At 70.1% G+C, this 15,655-nt stretch overlaps 5 protein-coding genes and 2 non-coding genes across 7 annotated transcripts in view; 6 read left to right on the top strand and 1 right to left on the bottom strand.

The window, feature by feature from the left end:
• The first annotated feature begins 314 nt into the window (after positions 1 to 314).
• Positions 315 to 386, top strand: H696_01975. The gene has a single exon. It is a non-coding gene; the product is annotated as a tRNA-Asp (tRNA).
• An 853-nt stretch (positions 387 to 1,239) lies between these two features.
• Positions 1,240 to 4,564, top strand: H696_01976 (hypothetical protein). Its single transcript, XM_009495877.1, has 8 exons — positions 1,240 to 1,291; positions 1,373 to 1,441; positions 1,571 to 2,090; positions 2,294 to 2,430; positions 2,579 to 3,120; positions 3,294 to 3,513; positions 3,670 to 3,822; positions 3,965 to 4,564. Exons 1-8 carry the CDS (start codon positions 1,244 to 1,246, stop codon positions 4,310 to 4,312), a joined length of 2,037 nt encoding a protein of 678 aa, XP_009494152.1. The 5' UTR covers positions 1,240 to 1,243; the 3' UTR covers positions 4,313 to 4,564.
• A 177-nt stretch (positions 4,565 to 4,741) lies between these two features.
• Positions 4,742 to 7,175, top strand: H696_01977 (hypothetical protein; the record flags this gene model as incomplete). The annotated part of the gene is made up of 1 exon (XM_009495878.1): positions 4,742 to 7,175. One exon carries the CDS (start codon positions 4,742 to 4,744, stop codon positions 7,142 to 7,144), a length of 2,403 nt encoding a protein of 800 aa, XP_009494153.1. The 3' UTR covers positions 7,145 to 7,175.
• A 163-nt stretch (positions 7,176 to 7,338) lies between these two features.
• H696_01978 lies at positions 7,339 to 7,411 on the top strand. Its single transcript has one exon. It is a non-coding gene; the product is annotated as a tRNA-Asn (tRNA).
• A 553-nt stretch (positions 7,412 to 7,964) lies between these two features.
• On the top strand, positions 7,965 to 10,023 carry H696_01979 (hypothetical protein; the record flags this gene model as incomplete). Its single annotated transcript, XM_009495879.1, has 5 exons — positions 7,965 to 8,448; positions 8,646 to 9,068; positions 9,252 to 9,287; positions 9,469 to 9,700; positions 9,825 to 10,023. The coding sequence occupies 5 exons, from the start codon at positions 7,965 to 7,967 to the stop codon at positions 10,021 to 10,023; spliced, it is 1,374 nt and encodes a 457-aa protein (XP_009494154.1).
• Positions 10,024 to 10,294: 271 nt separating this feature from the next.
• H696_01980 (hypothetical protein) lies at positions 10,295 to 11,156 on the bottom strand (the record flags this gene model as incomplete). Its single annotated transcript, XM_009495880.1, has 5 exons — positions 10,295 to 10,405; positions 10,549 to 10,639; positions 10,748 to 10,844; positions 10,963 to 10,985; positions 11,110 to 11,156. 5 exons carry the CDS (start codon positions 11,154 to 11,156, stop codon positions 10,295 to 10,297), a joined length of 369 nt encoding a protein of 122 aa, XP_009494155.1.
• Positions 11,157 to 12,708: 1,552 nt separating this feature from the next.
• The window catches only part of H696_01981 (hypothetical protein), a gene marked incomplete at its 3' end in the record, with an annotated part of 5,378 nt that continues 2,431 nt past the window's right edge, over positions 12,709 to 15,655 (top strand). Inside the window, exons 1-4 of the mRNA XM_009495881.1 lie at positions 12,709 to 13,056; positions 13,188 to 14,882; positions 15,115 to 15,424; positions 15,519 to 15,562. Of these exons, the coding sequence (XP_009494156.1) occupies positions 12,882 to 13,056; positions 13,188 to 14,882; positions 15,115 to 15,424; positions 15,519 to 15,562 (2,224 nt within the window). The 5' untranslated portion in view covers positions 12,709 to 12,881. The remainder of the gene's footprint in view (positions 13,057 to 13,187; positions 14,883 to 15,114; positions 15,425 to 15,518; positions 15,563 to 15,655) is intronic.

The following is a 15,655-nucleotide window of genomic DNA, read 5'->3' on the forward strand; positions in this document are numbered from 1 at the left end:
CCCCGCCCTGCAAGCACGCCCTGCCCTCGGTGCACCGACCTTTCGGGGTCGTGCGGGGCTCCCATTGCTGTGGCCGGGGCCGCGCCGAGTCAAAGGCAACAGCAACAGCAACAGCAACAGCAGCAGCGACAACGGCAGCCACTCTCCCCCGCTGCTGCTTCGGTCGTGCCGGGTGCGGACGCCGGCGGCACTCTAGTTGGTGGGCGGGGGCCAAGGAGCGGGCCACATCCGTTGGCAGTATCCATGGAGCACGGCAAACACAAGAAAGGAAGAATGTTTAAGAGTGCCGTGTCAGTGGGCAGTTCCCATCGGAATCCCGATTAGTATAGTGGTGAGAATCCCCGCCTGTCACGCGGGAGGCCCGGGTTCAATTCCCGGATCGGGAGAACTTTTGCCCCCTTTCCGGGCGCGGGGGCGAAACGGGCTTCTGATCGGGGGGATGTGCCCTGCTTTTTGTCGCCGAGAAAAACACGTCCGTCGGACGTGGAGAGGGGAGTCTGCGGAGAGACTTTTGCAGGGCGACGACGGAGGGGGGAAGACTCCGCCGTATGTTGATCCGCCCCCCCCCCCCCCGGTCTAAGGATGGAAAACGCGGCCTCCATCCGTCCCTAAACGGCAGGCGCGCCACGGCGGGGTTACGATCCCCCTCCCGGGGGGGCGGGGGGCCGAGCGTGTCGGCCGATCAGCCTGTTCGCAGGTGCGCAACACCCAGGGGGTGGGGGCCACGGCACATAGGACGCACTGCCTCCCCGCCCGTTTCCGGAGGAGGTTCATCGCGTCAAATTACGTGGACAGATTTTTCAAAAAGACAAGATACAATTCCCGGCGGATGTTCCCTCCCAGCGGACCGGGGCGGGTCCCGGTCCAGCCCCAAGTTCCCAGCTGTTCATTGTGTGTGTGTGTGTGTGTGCGGCCTAGAATCGGGAGGGAACGATGACAACCACGACCGCGGCCCTACCTGGCGCGGGAGAGGTCCCCCCCCCCCCCTCCGTCTGTTCTTGCCCCAGGGTACCCCCCTCTCAAGGGCCACCCACTCCGGTGCTCGGTGCCAGTCGGGCATGTAGACAGACTTTTTCTCCGCATCCGTCCGGTTTTCGCGCCGCCGCCTCACTCCCTCCACCCCGCCCCGTTTCCCCACTCCCTGCTCTCTCTCTCTCTCTCTCTCTCTCCCTCTTTCTCTCTCTCTCTCTCTCCCTCTTTCTCTCTCTCTCTCTCCCTCTTTCTCTCTCTCTCTCTCCCCGCCATGGACTACCTGAGCGAGGACCAGCTTAATCTCGTCCTCTCGCTGCAGGTCCGCCTCGCCTCCCCTCGCCACGTTTCTCCTTTCGCGCCGGGCTCACGCACTGACACTCTGCCCCCCCGCCACCTGAAGGCGATCGCCAGCGAGCCGGACTTTGAGACATGCATGTCGGTGTTGATCCAGAATGACTGGGATCTCGAGGTACCTGCTCCTCGCCGCCGCCCCCTTTTCACCTGCCTGCCCATGGCTAACTTCGCGCGCCCCCCCCCCCGCCCCCCCGCCCCCCCCGCCCCCTGCCACCTGCCCTGCCCTGATGCCACTTCGACCCAGGCAGCCATGGAGCACCTAACTCAGCAGCGCCCGGTGGCCGACCTGGCCAGCCTGCAGAGCCAAATGTCCGCCACGCACCCTGCAGCCTACTACGTCGACTCGTCCTCCGACGGGGACGCATCTTCCTCCAGCGACCAGGAGGATGGCCACCTGCTGGACTCCGACTCGGACTCCGACTCGGATTCCACCTCCGACGTGGAGGCCAGCGCCCGGCGTCGGATTGCCCAGGCCCATGCCGCACACCGGGCAGTCCTGGAGGCCACAGCCCGGCCCGGCACCGGGGGCAGCCACATTCGGGCGTCCTCCTCCGGGTCTGGCAGCCCGGGCCCGCGGCGCTCCCTGCTCAACATCCTCTCCTTTGTGTATTACTCCCTGGCACAGACGCCCCCCTTCTTGAACAACCTCCCCCGGCCGCTCTCGTACACGCCCATCCGCCTGGTTCTCAATGTGGCCTGGAGTGTGCTGGTGTTCAGCCTGCGCGCGCCGCTCTTCGTGGCCATGAGCATCATCTCCCCCTCGTGTGCGCCAAGTCGCTTTTGCCCCTGCCTGCGGTCCTGTGTTCTCGCGCACGGGCGCGCGCGCATGCGAGTCCGTGGCCCCACTGACATGTGCCTCTATTCCCGGTTTCCGTCTGTGCCCCTCTCTCCTTCCCTCCCTCCCCCCCCCCCCCCCCCCCCCCCCCCCGCCCTTCCCCGCGCAAACCCGCACGTGTCCGCCACACAGCCCTCCGCGAGCCGGACACCTCCCGTCAGACCCCTACTCAGGTTGCCCGGCGCTTTTCCCTGGACTTCTCCGAGAACTATGTGTCCAACCCGGAATCCGCCAACCAGCTGAATTTCTTCGAAGGGTCCTTTGTCGAGGTGCGCCATCCTCTGGCTCTGTCTTCTACCCTGTCTATTCATCTCGCCTGCCAGGTCTCTCCTGTTCCCTGATTCCCACTGACCAGGCCCCCCTCTGCCCTCTGCCGCTGTCCGCCCTTCTCTCCCTCGGTCTCGCCGCCGGCCGTAGGCCCTCGACCGCTCGGAGATGGATGCCTCCTTCCTGGTGGTCTACCTCCACAGCCCGGACCAGCCACTGACGCCGATCTTTTGCCGCGACGTCCTGGCGTCGGCGGATTTCCTGGACCTCATGCGTCGGCCGCTGCCGTCCTTCGCCGGGCTCGGGCTCGATGCCGATGAGGAAGCCGACCAGGCGTCCGATATGGCCGGGGCCGATGACAAGCCCCCCTTCCTCCTTTGGGGCGGCACGGTCCTGGAGAAGGACGCCTACCATGTGGCCGTGTCCAGCAATGTCCTGGCATATCCCTTCCTGGCGGTGCTGAAGATGGCCCGTGGCGAGACCACGGTCTTGGCTCGCATCGATGGGTTCCCCTCGTCCTTCTTCCAGTCGGCGGCGGCGGCGGCGGCCACGCCCGGGACAGCGGACGCCTCGGCCGCCACCGACACCACTGGTGACGGCCGCGGTCCGGCCATGCGGCGCTTTGTCCTGCAGCGCTTGCGTGACGTGTTGACCACCTTCGGCCCGGAGCTATCGCAGATCCGGTCTACCCGGTACGTTTTGTCTTTCCGCCTTTCCCCCCCCCTCCCCCCCTGATCATGGTCTCCCTCTCCCCGCGTGCCGGCCCGGAGGCTCTTGCCCCCGCGCCTCCCCCCCCCCCCCCCCCCCAGCAAGACACACACTGACCTCGCGGCGGGGCGCCCCTTCGGCCATGGCGGTCACACAGCGCCGCGCAGCGCCGCGCGCGCGTCACCAATGCCGATATCATCCAGCAGCAGCGGCGGGAGTATTTGGAATCGATCGAGATCGATCGGCGTCGCCGCGAGGAGGAAGAGGCGGCTCAGCGCCAGCAGCGCGAGCTCATCGAGCAGGAGGAGGCCCGGGCCGCACGCGAGGCGGCCGCCCGTCTCGAGCGCCAGCAGGCCCGCCAGAACCGTCGGGATATGGTACACACACACACACACACACACACACACACGCGCACACACATCGCGGGCATATCTTTCTTCCTCTCCCTCTTTCTCCCTATCTCTCTTCTTGCCTGCTGCTCTCTGCTGTCGGGTCTTTTTTTCCTGACGCATCCCCTCGCCTCGTGCACGCAGCACCGCATCCGCCACCTCTCCTTCTCGGAGGAGCTCCTCCAGCGCACCCCTCTCTTGGAGAAGGGTGCCCCCGGGGCCATTGCCATCGCCATCTCCTCGTCCACTCCACAGCGCTCGGTCTTTTACTTCAACCCCACCGAGCACCGGCTTGCGGTGCGCGCTCCTATGTCTCTCCTTCCGCTCGTATGCCCCTCCTTCCCACTGACCCCGCTCCCTCCCGCATGCACACGCCCACACACGCCCACACGCCCACACGCCCACACACACACGCCCACACACACACACACACATGCAGCACCTCTTCGCCGTGGTCGACACCCACAGCAAGCCGGAATTCCACATGCAGTCCTCTTTCGCCCTGTTCCTCCCGCTCACGCGCGAGAAGTTCACCCGGCCCCTGCTGCCGGAGGAGAGCACCGCCGACCTGGGCCTGGACCAGCTGCTGGCGGATGCCGACCTGGCGGCCAACTTCCTCGGGCTGACCCTGCAAGAGCTGGGCATCCAGAACATGTCGGCCATGCGCGTGGTCGAGGACGACACCGACGACGATGACTCCTCCTCCTCCTCGAGCGCGGACGATGGTAGCGGCTCCTCCGACTCCGGCAGCGGGTCTGGCACCGATGACTCGGAGGACGACGCCTAGGCCGGGTACCCCGTGCCGCACGTCACGTGTCCATGCCCCTCGAAGTGTTGAGGGTTAAGCCCGCGCGACGTCCGTCGGCGCTCCCCCCCCCCCCTTCCCATCGAGAAAGGGCTCCCCCGGCGGCCCGGGGGCCGGGGCCGGGGCGAAGGCCAGCCGGACAGATTGCCTCACCGCTGGTGGTACTTCGGCGCCCGCCCCGGTCCCTCGCTCCTCGCTCGTCCCTTGCCCACAATAGACAAATAATTCTCTCTCTCCCCCCCCCCCCACTCACTCGTTGCATCTTGCTCCTCAAGCTCCCTTGTGCACTCGCTCTCCCTCCGCTGCTTCGCGCATTTGGGCGTGTCCGCTGGCGGATTTCCTTCCCTCCCTTCTGGCTGGCCCTGCTGTGACGGGGGTGCGGCCGGGCGGGAGAGGGCACTTCGGGCAAGCATGCCGCGGCCGCGGCTGCGTGCCATGCGCCGGGTTCTGCGCCGGTGGACGGTATGCGGCCTGCGCGTGGTCCTGCTGGCGGGGCTCGTGGTGGCTCTGCTGCTGTACCTCCTGCGACCGGTCTGGGACGGGCCGCGGCTGCCGCAGCGCGAGGCAGCGGTCGCCACTCCGGGCCACACGCCCGTCGAGGCAACCCCCGGGGAGTTGCCCATGGCCGTGCCACCGGGCGAGGACCTGTGCGACTTCGATGTGGCGATCTTGACCACCGGGCGCCGGGATTTGGCGTCCCTGACGGCCGGGCTCCGGCGGGCCCTCCAGCGGAGCGTCCTTTGCCCGGCCGACGGGCCCAGCCGGCCGCGGCTGCGGGTGTACGTGGACGGCCAGCCCACCGACGCGGTGCGGCGCCTGGCCGCCGCCCTGCCAGACATGCGCCCGCGCATCATCACGGTCCCGCCGCCAGAGGGCCAACCCTGGGCCGCGTCCAGTGGCCCGGTGGCGTCATGGCGCCTGGCATACGTCTATCGCTTCCTGGTGGCGGACGCTTTCGCGCATGCCAGCCGAGCTCGCTACCTCCCGGTGCCGGGGGGCCTGCCTGCGGGGGAAGATGCTCCCGATCGGACGGCCATCTTCCTGGAGGATGACCTGGTGCTGGGGGTGGATTTCGTGGATTACTTTGCCCTCGGCCGGGGGGCCCTGCTGGCGGATGGGCGATGCGCGCGAGGGGGCCCCTGCGCGGCCTTCGCCCACGCCGGGCCCTCGCACCCAGGGGTGCTAAATTGCACCTCCCTGCTGGCAAGCCAGCCGCCGGCCCCGGCGGCCGAGGCCGGCCACGCCGACGACCCGGCCGCCCCGCCAGCCGGGGAGCTCTTCTGCGTCAGCGCCTGGAATGACCGGAGCTACCCGGGGCTGGCGGCCGACCCGGGGCAGGTCCTGCGCACGAGCCACTTTGCCGGCATGGGGTTCATGCTGACCGGGCGCCTGGGGCATTGGCTGCTGGACCACTTCTGGCCGTTGGAGGACATGGGCTTCTTCGCGGACAATCCCCACTTCCCGGGGACCCGGCGCGAGTGGGACGACCTGCTGCGCGCGGCCCTGGGGTCGCTGCAGGGTCTGGCCGCGCGAGGGCCCGGGCCCGGGGGGCCTCGGGGGGCCGAGCGCCAGCGCCGCATGGCCGCCGGCTGCCTGGTGCCGGAGGTCCCACGCACCGGGCACACCCTGGGGCCGGCCGAGCCGGGCCAGGCCGGCGCCGCATACTCCACGAGTGCCGGACGCCAGGCCCGGCACTTCGACGGCATGCTCCTGCTGGATGAGGGCCTCCTCCGGGGGTGGTACCGCGGGCAGCCGGGCACCGAGCGGCAACTCCGGCGCCATGTCAGCCGCCTGGCCGGGTCTTTCGCCACGGCGGCGGCCGGCGCTGCATATGACGCGTGGCTGCAGGCGGGGCACTCCGGTGGCCCTGGCCCGGCGGACTCGCTGGCCGGGGCCGTGCTCTTGGCGGCCGGGCTGTCCGGCACGCCGGGGCCCCCGGGCCCGGCCGACGGGCCCATCCTTTGTGGCGTGTCGGCCAGCCGGGCCGAGCCTCGGTCCGTCACGGTGGTGGCCCGCTGCGGCCAATGTGCCGGGTCCGGTCGCCTGGCGCATGACCGCCCCGACCCGGGCTCCGGCCGGCGGCCCTGGGAGGACATGCTGGCGGCCCCGTCGGCCGGCGGCCTCGGGGCCATGCCCGTCTTCGGGTTCGATGGGCTGGTGCGTAATATTTATCGCGGCAGCGTCAGCCTCCGGGTGCCTCTGGACCCTGGGGCCGGGTGGTTTGCGCGGGTCTTCGCCACGGCCGCCGGGGCGCCCTGGCTGCGAGGCCCCTCGCCGGCCGGCATCACTGCCGGGCCCGGCGCCCAGGGGGGGCCCCTTTCCGGGCTGGAGATCGCCCTGCAGCCGGCGGACCGCGCGCCGGTCGAGCCAGACGAGGCCGACGTGCGCCTGGGGCCGCTGCTGGTTAGCATCCTTTGCGCCGCCGGCCCGGCCGGCCCGGCAGTGAGAGTGGCCACGCCGGGCCGGGCGCCGGGCTGGGCACGCGTCCGCTGCTCCCGGTGTCAGCCCGGCCCGGGCCTCGGGGCCACTGTCCTTGCCAGCGCCCGGCCCGGGGTCTGGGCTGCCGGTGTCCGGGACCCGGGCCCGGCGGCCTCGCCCGGCGAACTGACCCTCGACCAGTGCTGGGTGCCGGACCTGGGCCCGGCGGCGGCCCTCTGGCGTGCTGGCCTGCCCGGCGTCGTGGACCCCGGGCGCCGGGACCGGGCGGCCGGCCTGGCCCGCCAGCTGGAGGATGCGTATGCCCGCCAGGCGGCCCGGCTCCCGGGGGAGGTGCTCCTGAGCGTCCGCCTTCGCCCCGGGGCGCCCGCCGGCTGAGGGCCGGCAATATACCTGTCTCCGTGGCGTAGGCTCGGCAGTTGTGCTCGCACGGTGGGGCCGGGTCTCGGTCCAGGACGCCGGCCAGCCGGCGGGGGGGAACGAGACAAGCGACTCACTCCTGCTGGGGCCGCGGTCTCGGCGAAGAAGGCGGGGGGGTTGAAAGTGCCGCGGCAGGCCGTGGTCAGCATGTAGCTCCTGTGGCTCAGTAGGTAGAGCGTGGGACTGTTAATCCCAAGGTCCGCGGTTCGATCCCGTGCGGGAGCGCATGCCCCCTTTCTTTTTGCCCCCCCCGCCGCGTTCGTGGTCATCTGCGGCCCCTCGCGCCTGCCTTTCCCGCTCGCCACCATCTTCGAGGCCCGGATTGTCGGCGGCGCCGCGCGCGCGCGCGCGTAGCCCGGGATTTGGTCCGGGACCTGGGCGCGCAGGCACGGAGCGACGGGAGTCGCCTAACGGGGGGGGGGGGGGGGGGGCGGGGGGCAATCGTGCAACTGGCTTGCCTGGGGGCCTGGGGTCTGGGGCGGGGGGGGGGGGGGGGGGGGGGGGGGGGGGGGGGGGGGGGGGGGGGGGGGGGGGGAGCCGGCGGGCGGGCGGGGACATGTGAAGCTGCGCCGCGCATGTCGGCCCCGCCCAAGGGCGCCCATGGTGCCCGGTCGGCCGCAGCCCTGCCCAGCTTTCCCTCGTCTCCCGCCCCCTCCCCGCCTTCTCCCTCTCTCTCTCTCCCTCCCTCCCTCCCTCTTGCCTTGCCCGCACGTCCGCGCTCAGCCCCTTTCTCCTTCGACCCCTCCCCCCCCCTCCTACCCACTTCCTGCCATCGAGGATGCTGCAGTCCAACGCTGCGCCGGTCGGCGGGTCGGGACTCACGCCGCCCCCCTCGCCGGCCACGCAGTCCGGGCTGGAGGCAGCGGTGGCGCCCACCACCGACAGCCTGCCCACCCCGTCGACGGTGTTGCCGCAGCACCGGCGGTGCGAGGCGTGTGCCACGTCGCTCCTTCGGTCGACCGCCCTCCTGGTGACCCCCTGTGGGCATGTGGTGTGCGAGCGGTGCCGCGACCACACCTTCGCCGCGCCCAACGCCCCGGCCCGGTGCCACTGCGGGCTGTCCCTGCGCGGGGCCGACGACTTCCGGCCCCCTCGGTGGGAGTGGATGGGCATCGAGCGGGACCTCTGGGCGCGGGAGACCCTGGCCGCGCACATCCGCACCCGCGAGTCTTTCGACCCGCTGCCGGAGTTCGCGTCTGTCATCTCGCCGGACGAGTGCGACCGGGCCTACGACGATTACCTGGAGAATGTGGAGGAAATCTGTGCGTGGCTCTTGCTCCCTCCCTTCGAACCTTGCCGGCCCTGGGGGCCTTCGCCCTGGCTGTTTGTCCGGGCCCCGCCGGATCCCCACCTAACCCGACGCCTCATGCCTGCGGCATCATCCTCGCCGCCTCCTGAACCCTGGGTCTGGCCCGCGGTCCGCCGGTCCGCCGGTCCGCCGGTCCGCCACTCTCCTCAGTCATCCGCCTCGCCCAGCGTCAGAACGTCGACCAGCAGCTGTTTCTCTTTGCCTGCGCCACGCTGGCCCCCCCGCCCGGATGTAGCCTGCCCCTGGGCGGCAAGGCGCAGGATGGCCCGGCCGCCGCCACGGCCGCCGAGCGCCGGAGGCGGGCCCGACAGGCCGGCGTCGCGGCCGCCCTGTCACTCCCCCAGTTCGAGTGGCGCCGGGCTTTGCCGGATCCCTTCACGGCGGACCCCGCCGCGGCCGGCCTTCCCCGGTCGGAATCGGCCTCGAGCAGTGTCTCCGCCTCTCAGAGCATGAGCCTGCTCGGCGGGCGGGGGAATCGCTCCCGCCATGTGGCTGGCTCGAATTTGCGTGAGTGGCGTGCTCGCGAGGGGGACGCCACCTGGACCCCTTTCGAAGCCATTCGCGCGTTGGCCAGTGCGCATCTTCCTCCCCCTCCTCCTCCTCCTCCTCCTCCTCCTGCCTCTCTCGCCCTGGTGTTGTATTTCCCTTTCGCCGGCCCGTCCCCCTGGTGGCCATCCTTCGCCCCTGCTCCTGCCTGTGTCGGCCACCGGCCTTCAATCTCACCTCCGCCCACTCACTTTGGCCTGGCTTTTGCAGTCCAGCTGGAGGCCCGCGCGCGCGCCAACGCCCAGAGTACGTCCATCTTTTGCCCTGCTGTGCTGTGCTGTGCTGTGCTGTGCTGTGCTGTGCTGTGCTGTGTCGTGCTGTGTCGTGTTGCGCCCTGCCTTGCCCCGTCGCAGCCTTGCCCTGCCCTGCCCTGCCTTTCCCTCCCCCCCTTCGTCCAGTGCTCTGACCTCGTCCCCTTCCTGAATAGATCTTTCAAAGAGCCGCGCCGCGTCGCAGGCCGCCGCCGATCAGGCCGCCGCCGCCGCGGCCAATGTCCCCTTCGACCCGATGGAGGGATGTTACTACACGGATGCCAACCGTGCTCTCTCGCTGCTCGCTCTTCAAAATATCAATGTCCCACCGCCTCCGGGTCCGGACGGCAAGCCCGGGCCTCCGGCGGAGCCCTTCGCCTGGACTCAGGGGCTGTGGCTCCAGGAAAAGTGCGTCCTTCGTCCATGGGTCTCGCCGGGCAGCTGCCCGGCTATCGTCCCTCTCCTGGGCCATGCCTGCCGCGTGCTGGAATTTACCCGCAACTGACATGTGCCTTGGTGCGGCTCTTATTAGGTCCCAAACAACCGACGACATGCGCCAGATCGCCACCGAGCAGGCTGGCGGCTTCGTACGCGGGTCCATCTGGCCGGTGCCGGTCTTCCCCCAGCCGGTGGATGCCAAGGTCTTTTTCAGCGGGAGTGGCGCTCTTGGCGGGGCGCACGCCTGTGTGATCAACGCCCGCCGGTCGCAGCATTACACCCCAACGCAGTGAGGCCATCGGCCTGCTGTCGCCAATGGACAGGAACCTTCCAACCAGCCGATGTGTGTGTGTGTCCAAAGGACCAGCGGAATGAAGGGGGAGGGGAGCCGGAAATGGGCAGAGGGAGAGGGGGGGAAAACGGAAGCATGGTTCCGCCGGCAGACGTGGGGAATAAAAGACAACTGCATTTGCTTCTTTCTTTTTTGTACACTTAATCAGGCCCCGAAGGAGGGGGGGGGGAGGGGAAGGGGGAGGGAGAAAAGGCAGGCCACAGGTGGACATCTCAGAAAGCACCCGCGCTGTCGTTGTTCGAGTAGCGCTTGGCGTAGACCGCCAGCGACAGGAAGCAGACGATGCCACCGGCGCAGGCCATGCCGGCAGCGGCACCTTCGACCTGCGCGCCAAAAGCGGGCCCACATGGCCAGGGGGGTGGGGGTGGGGGGGGAGGGGGGGCGGGAGGAGGACAGTGTTGGGCGTGAGGCGGAGATGGCTCGACACAGGGGGAGGGATGGGGGGCAATGGAGGGGGAGGGCGCACCACATCGCCACGTAGCAGAGCCAGCGGGAAGCTGAAGCCCGAGACCAGCAGGAAGGCTGACATGAAGTTGCCGGCGTCGCGGACACCAGACCTGAGAATAGGGGGCGGGGGAGAAGAGTAAGGAGGAGGGCAGGCGGGGGAGGGGGCAGGGGCGTTGTGAGGAAAAGGAAGGAGGGACACAGGGCAGACGCCGACGCACGTATCGCCGCCGCTGAGGCCGAAGCTGGCATTCTGCCGGTGCTCGTCGATCTTGTTGGCGAACATCGTCGGGATGGGCGACAGGAAGTAGAACGCCACTGGGAGGAGGGGGGGGGGGGCGCGGGTGAGCAGGGCGTGCATTGAAGGAGAGGGGGAGAGCGAGAGGGGGAGCAGAGGGGAAAAAAAGCCACTGTCAGCCCGTGAAGGAGGACGTACTGACGAAGAGGAGCCACCAATTGCTGCGAGAGAAAAAGAGAGCGAGAGAGAGAGGGAGGGAGGGAGGGAGGGAGGGAGGGCAGGATGGTCAGCAGGCAAAGGACGACGGAGAGCGGGGCGGCAAGGGGGGGGGGGGCAGACACGTACTTGAACAGGGCACAAGACAGCAAAATCAGCAGCAGGCCGAGGGCCATGAAGAAGGAGAGGACGATGAGTCTGGCGGGGTGTCAGCATGGGGGAGGCGGCGGCGGCGGCGGCGGTGGCGGCGGGGTAGTGCGTCAGCGGCAGGAGCCATGGCCGAAAGGTACCCTGAGTCGGGGGGGATGGAGAAGGACAAGCGGTCAGCAAACAGCAGGCGCGAGTGCAGCAGGTGCGCGACTGCATCGTACCTTTGATATCCTTCATGGTGGGAGGGGGGAGGGCGGGAGAGGCGCGGGAGAGGGAGGGGCAGAGGGGGGGGGAGGGCAGCAGAGCAAGCGAAAAGGGGAGCGGGGACGGGAGCGAAGAAGGACAATGGGCTGACTGCCAGCCAGAGGCCGCGCCCATCGGGGGTGTCCTTTTCTTTGCGCCTGGCAGAGAGGTAGATGGCTGGAGGGTTGAGGGGGGGGGGGGGGGCAATTGCCGGTGATCTGCCGAGGGGCGGTCCGGCCGATCGCCGGCGCGTCTGTTGCCTAGAGCCCCGGGCCGGGCGCGGTCCGTCGGCCCTTTGGCACGCCAAAGAGACACCCCGGAGGTCGATCGGGGTGTGCGCCGGCCGCACCACCGGCACCCCCGCCTGCCGGACCACTGGACGGGGAAAAAACAAGTGCCACTGGGAGCCCCCTCAGGGCCGGCCATCCGCCGTGGCGCAGGGGCCCCCCCTCGCCGCCGCTACCGCCTCCCCCCTCGGTGACCGGGCCCCCGCCAGCCGTGGTTCCCCGGCCGGCGTGCGCCCTTTCGGTGTCTCGGTGATTAATTGGACACCGGCGTCTCCGATCGTAGATCGCCCCGGCGTGACACGGGCCACATCAGGCGGTCTGGAGGGTGCGGCGAAGAGTGCCAACGAATGCGCGAGCCCCGACGAGCCATACAGGTCGCCGCCCCCCAGGCCCCGGGCGCTCCCTCGCCTTCCCCCCCCTCCCGGGGGGGGGGCGGGGGCTGATGAAAGCGCCCTGTGTTCCCCCCCCCCCCCCCCCCTCGCGGCGGCCGGGGCGGTGACTGAGGTTTCTTCGACGGCCTTCGCCGCGCGACGCCACAACGCCTTCGATCTCCGGCGAGTGTCGGGGTTTGGGTGCGGCCCGTAAAATGCCCTCATCCCCCTCCCCCCGGGGGGGAGGGAGGGGCGGGGGACGCATCAGACGCCGCGCATGTCCCCGGTGCATCGGCAGTTTCCCGGGCCAGCGCGCCCGAGCGGGCGCGGGGGTCGTCGACGATCTTGCTCGGAAGGCAAAATCCGCCTGCAAACCCCCGGCCGAGGTGCAGGCGCGCCCGCACATTCCCCGGCGGTTGGGCGTTCTTCGAGCGGCGTCGGCCGGGGCCCGGTGCTTCGCCCGATCGCTGACCCGAACGAGCAGGCGCTCTCTTGCATCACGGCCAACTGGACGGGGCGTTCTCTGTCCCCCCCCCCCCCCCCGGCCGACGACCCCCCGTCCCGCTGGGGGGCGCGAACGGGCGCGAACAGGCGCCAACGGGCGCGAGGGGGCGAAGCTAGACCCCTGGGGGAGATCGAGATCCGGCCTGCGGGCAGATCTGCCTTTTTTTGTGCCCGCCCGCCTCCCCATCGGGCCTCCTGCGGGCCGGGCAGCATCACTTCCTCTGCCTGGATTTCCTCCCCCATTCGCTCCTCTGCCCTTGCCCTCTCGCTCTTCTTCCCTTTTCCCATCTCTCCCGCGCCCCTCCCTCCCCCTCTCCCTCCCCCTCCTCCGTCTGGACGGTGGAACATGCGCCGCGGGGCCCCATCAGCTGCACCCACCGCCCGGCCCCACACCACTGCAGGCCCCCCCCTCAGCGCCTTGCCGGCTGGCCCCGAGAATCTGTCGCTCTCGTCGGCTTCCTCCTCGATCGAGGATCTCACCCCCCCGGGAGGCCTCTCCCAGCGGGACCTTGATGACGACGGTGCGTCGACCGGCCTTGCCCCCTCTCGCCGCCGGCTGCCAGCGCCACGGATCCGCCCTGACCCTCCCCCCCCCCCTCCTCCCGTCCACCTTGCCGTGCAACATGACACTGTCCTCGCCATCCCCGGCCAGTGGTCCACCTGTCGCACTTCGACCGGCTCGCCTTCCCGGATGTGACGGATTCGGCCAGCCCCTCGCCGGAACGCGCCCTCCCCCCGCAGGCTGCCCCGGCGGATGGCCGGCCATCGGCGGCCGTGTCTCCGCACGGTGGGCCCCGGCCGCGAGCCAACACGGCTCCCCTGCCACCGGCGGCGACCGCCCCGGGCATCGATCCCCGGGTCCGGGGCCCGGACGGCCTTTCCCGGCCGGGGCCCGGGCTGCAGCCCATCCTGGAATCTCGGCATGTGGCCGCCGGCCTGACCACGGCCCATGCTTCGCCGCCGCCGCTGGCCGGCCGACCGCGCACGGAATCCCTGCACATGCCGGTCCGGGCACACAGCCCTGCCCTGGGCGGGCCGAGCCCCGTGCCCGGCATTGTCCCGCGCGAGCCGAGCCTGCCCACGTCGACGATGGCCTCCTTCCCGGCGTCGGCCCTCGGGGTCGAGCAGCTGACGGCCCTGTTTGCCGAATCGCGCGAGAGCCTCACCTACTGCCAGGCGGTGACGACGGCCGCCCAGCGGGAAGTCCGCGAGGCGGACATCGAGATCGGGCATGTGCGCATGCTGTTCGAGTCGCCCGGCGTGGCGACCGTGGCCCGGGCGCTGGAGGACACGCACAAGCGGATACGCGAGGCCGCCGTGGTGGTCGAGCAGTTGGACGCTCGTCTGGAGGCCGCGATCCAGGGTGCCGGCCCCCGGGGCATGCGCCCGGGTCACCGGCCGGAGGACCTGGTGGCCACTCTGACCGACGATCCGGCCGGGCTGTCCATCGACGCGTTGGCCTTCGCGTATGGCCGTTGTGTGGAGGAAGTCAGCGCCGCCACCGACGCCCTGGCCCAGCGCCAGGTGGAGGGGGACCTGCGCGCCGGGCTGGCCTACAACCGGACCCTGCGCGACTGGGACCAACGGCCGCGTGGCTCGCGCGTGCTGTCGAATTCCATGCAGCAGCAGCAGCAGCACCACCACCACCACCACCAGCAGCAGCAGCAGCAGCAGCAGCAGCAATCGTCGCAACATAGGCATGGGGCCTCGCCCACGGTCGCCGGTGCCGAGGCAGACGATCGGGGCCCAGGGTCCCCGGCGGACCCGGGGGTCCTGTGCTGCACGTGCTCCGGGTCTCCTGCACAGTGTGAGCCGCACGCGTGCCCGGTGCATGGGCGCCGGCGCGATCTCCCGCCGGCCGGCGGCCCGGGGCCCGTGCCCGATGTCGAGCCTCTGCCAGCCGAGTGCCAGCAGTACCTGCTCGCCCGGCAGAGCGGCCCCGAGGGCTTGACTTTCGGGGCGGACCCCGCCTTTCGCCGGGACTTTCGCCGGCACTTCGAAACCGGGCCCCGCTCGCTGCTGGACTTTGTCGACAGCGCGGCCCTGAACTACCTGCAGGCCCAGGCCCAGGAGGACTGGCAGAAGCTTCAAACGGCGGTGGCCCGCTGTCGGATGCTCATGCGCCCTGTGAACACCGTCCTGGCCGAGCTCCAGGCCCAGCGCAACACTCTGAGCTTGGAGCGCTGTGACGGCATCCCGGTGCTGCTGCTGCGCTACCACTTGGGTGCCTATCTGCTGGAGCAGCAGCCGCAGCAGCCGCAGCCGCAGCAGCAGCAGCAGCAGCAGCACCAGCACCAGCATCTGTCCACTGCAGTCAGTGTTCCCGGTGCCCAAGGACGAACCCTAGGTGCGCGCATGCCACGCGCCTGTGTTGGCGCTTGCATGGCCTCCCTCTCTCTCTCTCCCTCTCTCTCTCTCTCTCTCTCTACACTGCCGTGTATGCACGCGCGTATGAAGACGCCTGCAGGCCTGCTCGTGCACGCACACTGACCTGCTAGCCCATGGACGCGTACATGGCCGGCGCGGCGACCCGGGATGGGGTGGGACGGGGCGCGGGGGCTGTGTGGCGGCACGCACAGATCACACGGACATCTCGGCGCCGGGGCTCGGCGAGGGCCCGGTCGATCCGCTGCAGCTGGAGGGGTCCGTCAGCCAGTCACCCGAGCGGGCCTTCGCTCTGCTGGCCGCGTCCCTCAACCTGCCGGTGGAGCAGGTGAGAGACGCGTACTACGAGCTGCGCGGCCCGGAGGAGGACGATGCCCGGCATGAGCTCTTTGTGAAGGGCGTGTGCGACTCGGCCTTCCGGCGCATGCGCGGCCTCTTCAACTCCATCGGGCAGCTGCTCTTCGTGGTGCAGGACCACTGCCGGAGCTGCGGGGCAGTGTTGCGGTACGTCGGGCAGATGTGCCCTGCTGTCGTCGCTGTGGCCTCCAGGCCGGCCTTGTGCCCTGTGCTCACTCACAAGCCATCTCGTCACATGCAGCGTGCTCCAAATGAATAGCCGTGTTCCGCTGAAGGAGTCCGAAAGTGCGTGTCGTCTGCTCCCCTCCCCCCCCCTCCCCTCCTCCCCCTCAATCGAGGGCGGAGGACCGAGGCGACGGCCTGCCATCCCCGGGGCCC

This window comes from Fonticula alba (assembly GCF_000388065.1).
Source record: "Fonticula alba strain ATCC 38817 unplaced genomic scaffold supercont2.3, whole genome shotgun sequence".
Lineage (NCBI taxonomy): Eukaryota > Rotosphaerida > Fonticulaceae > Fonticula > Fonticula alba.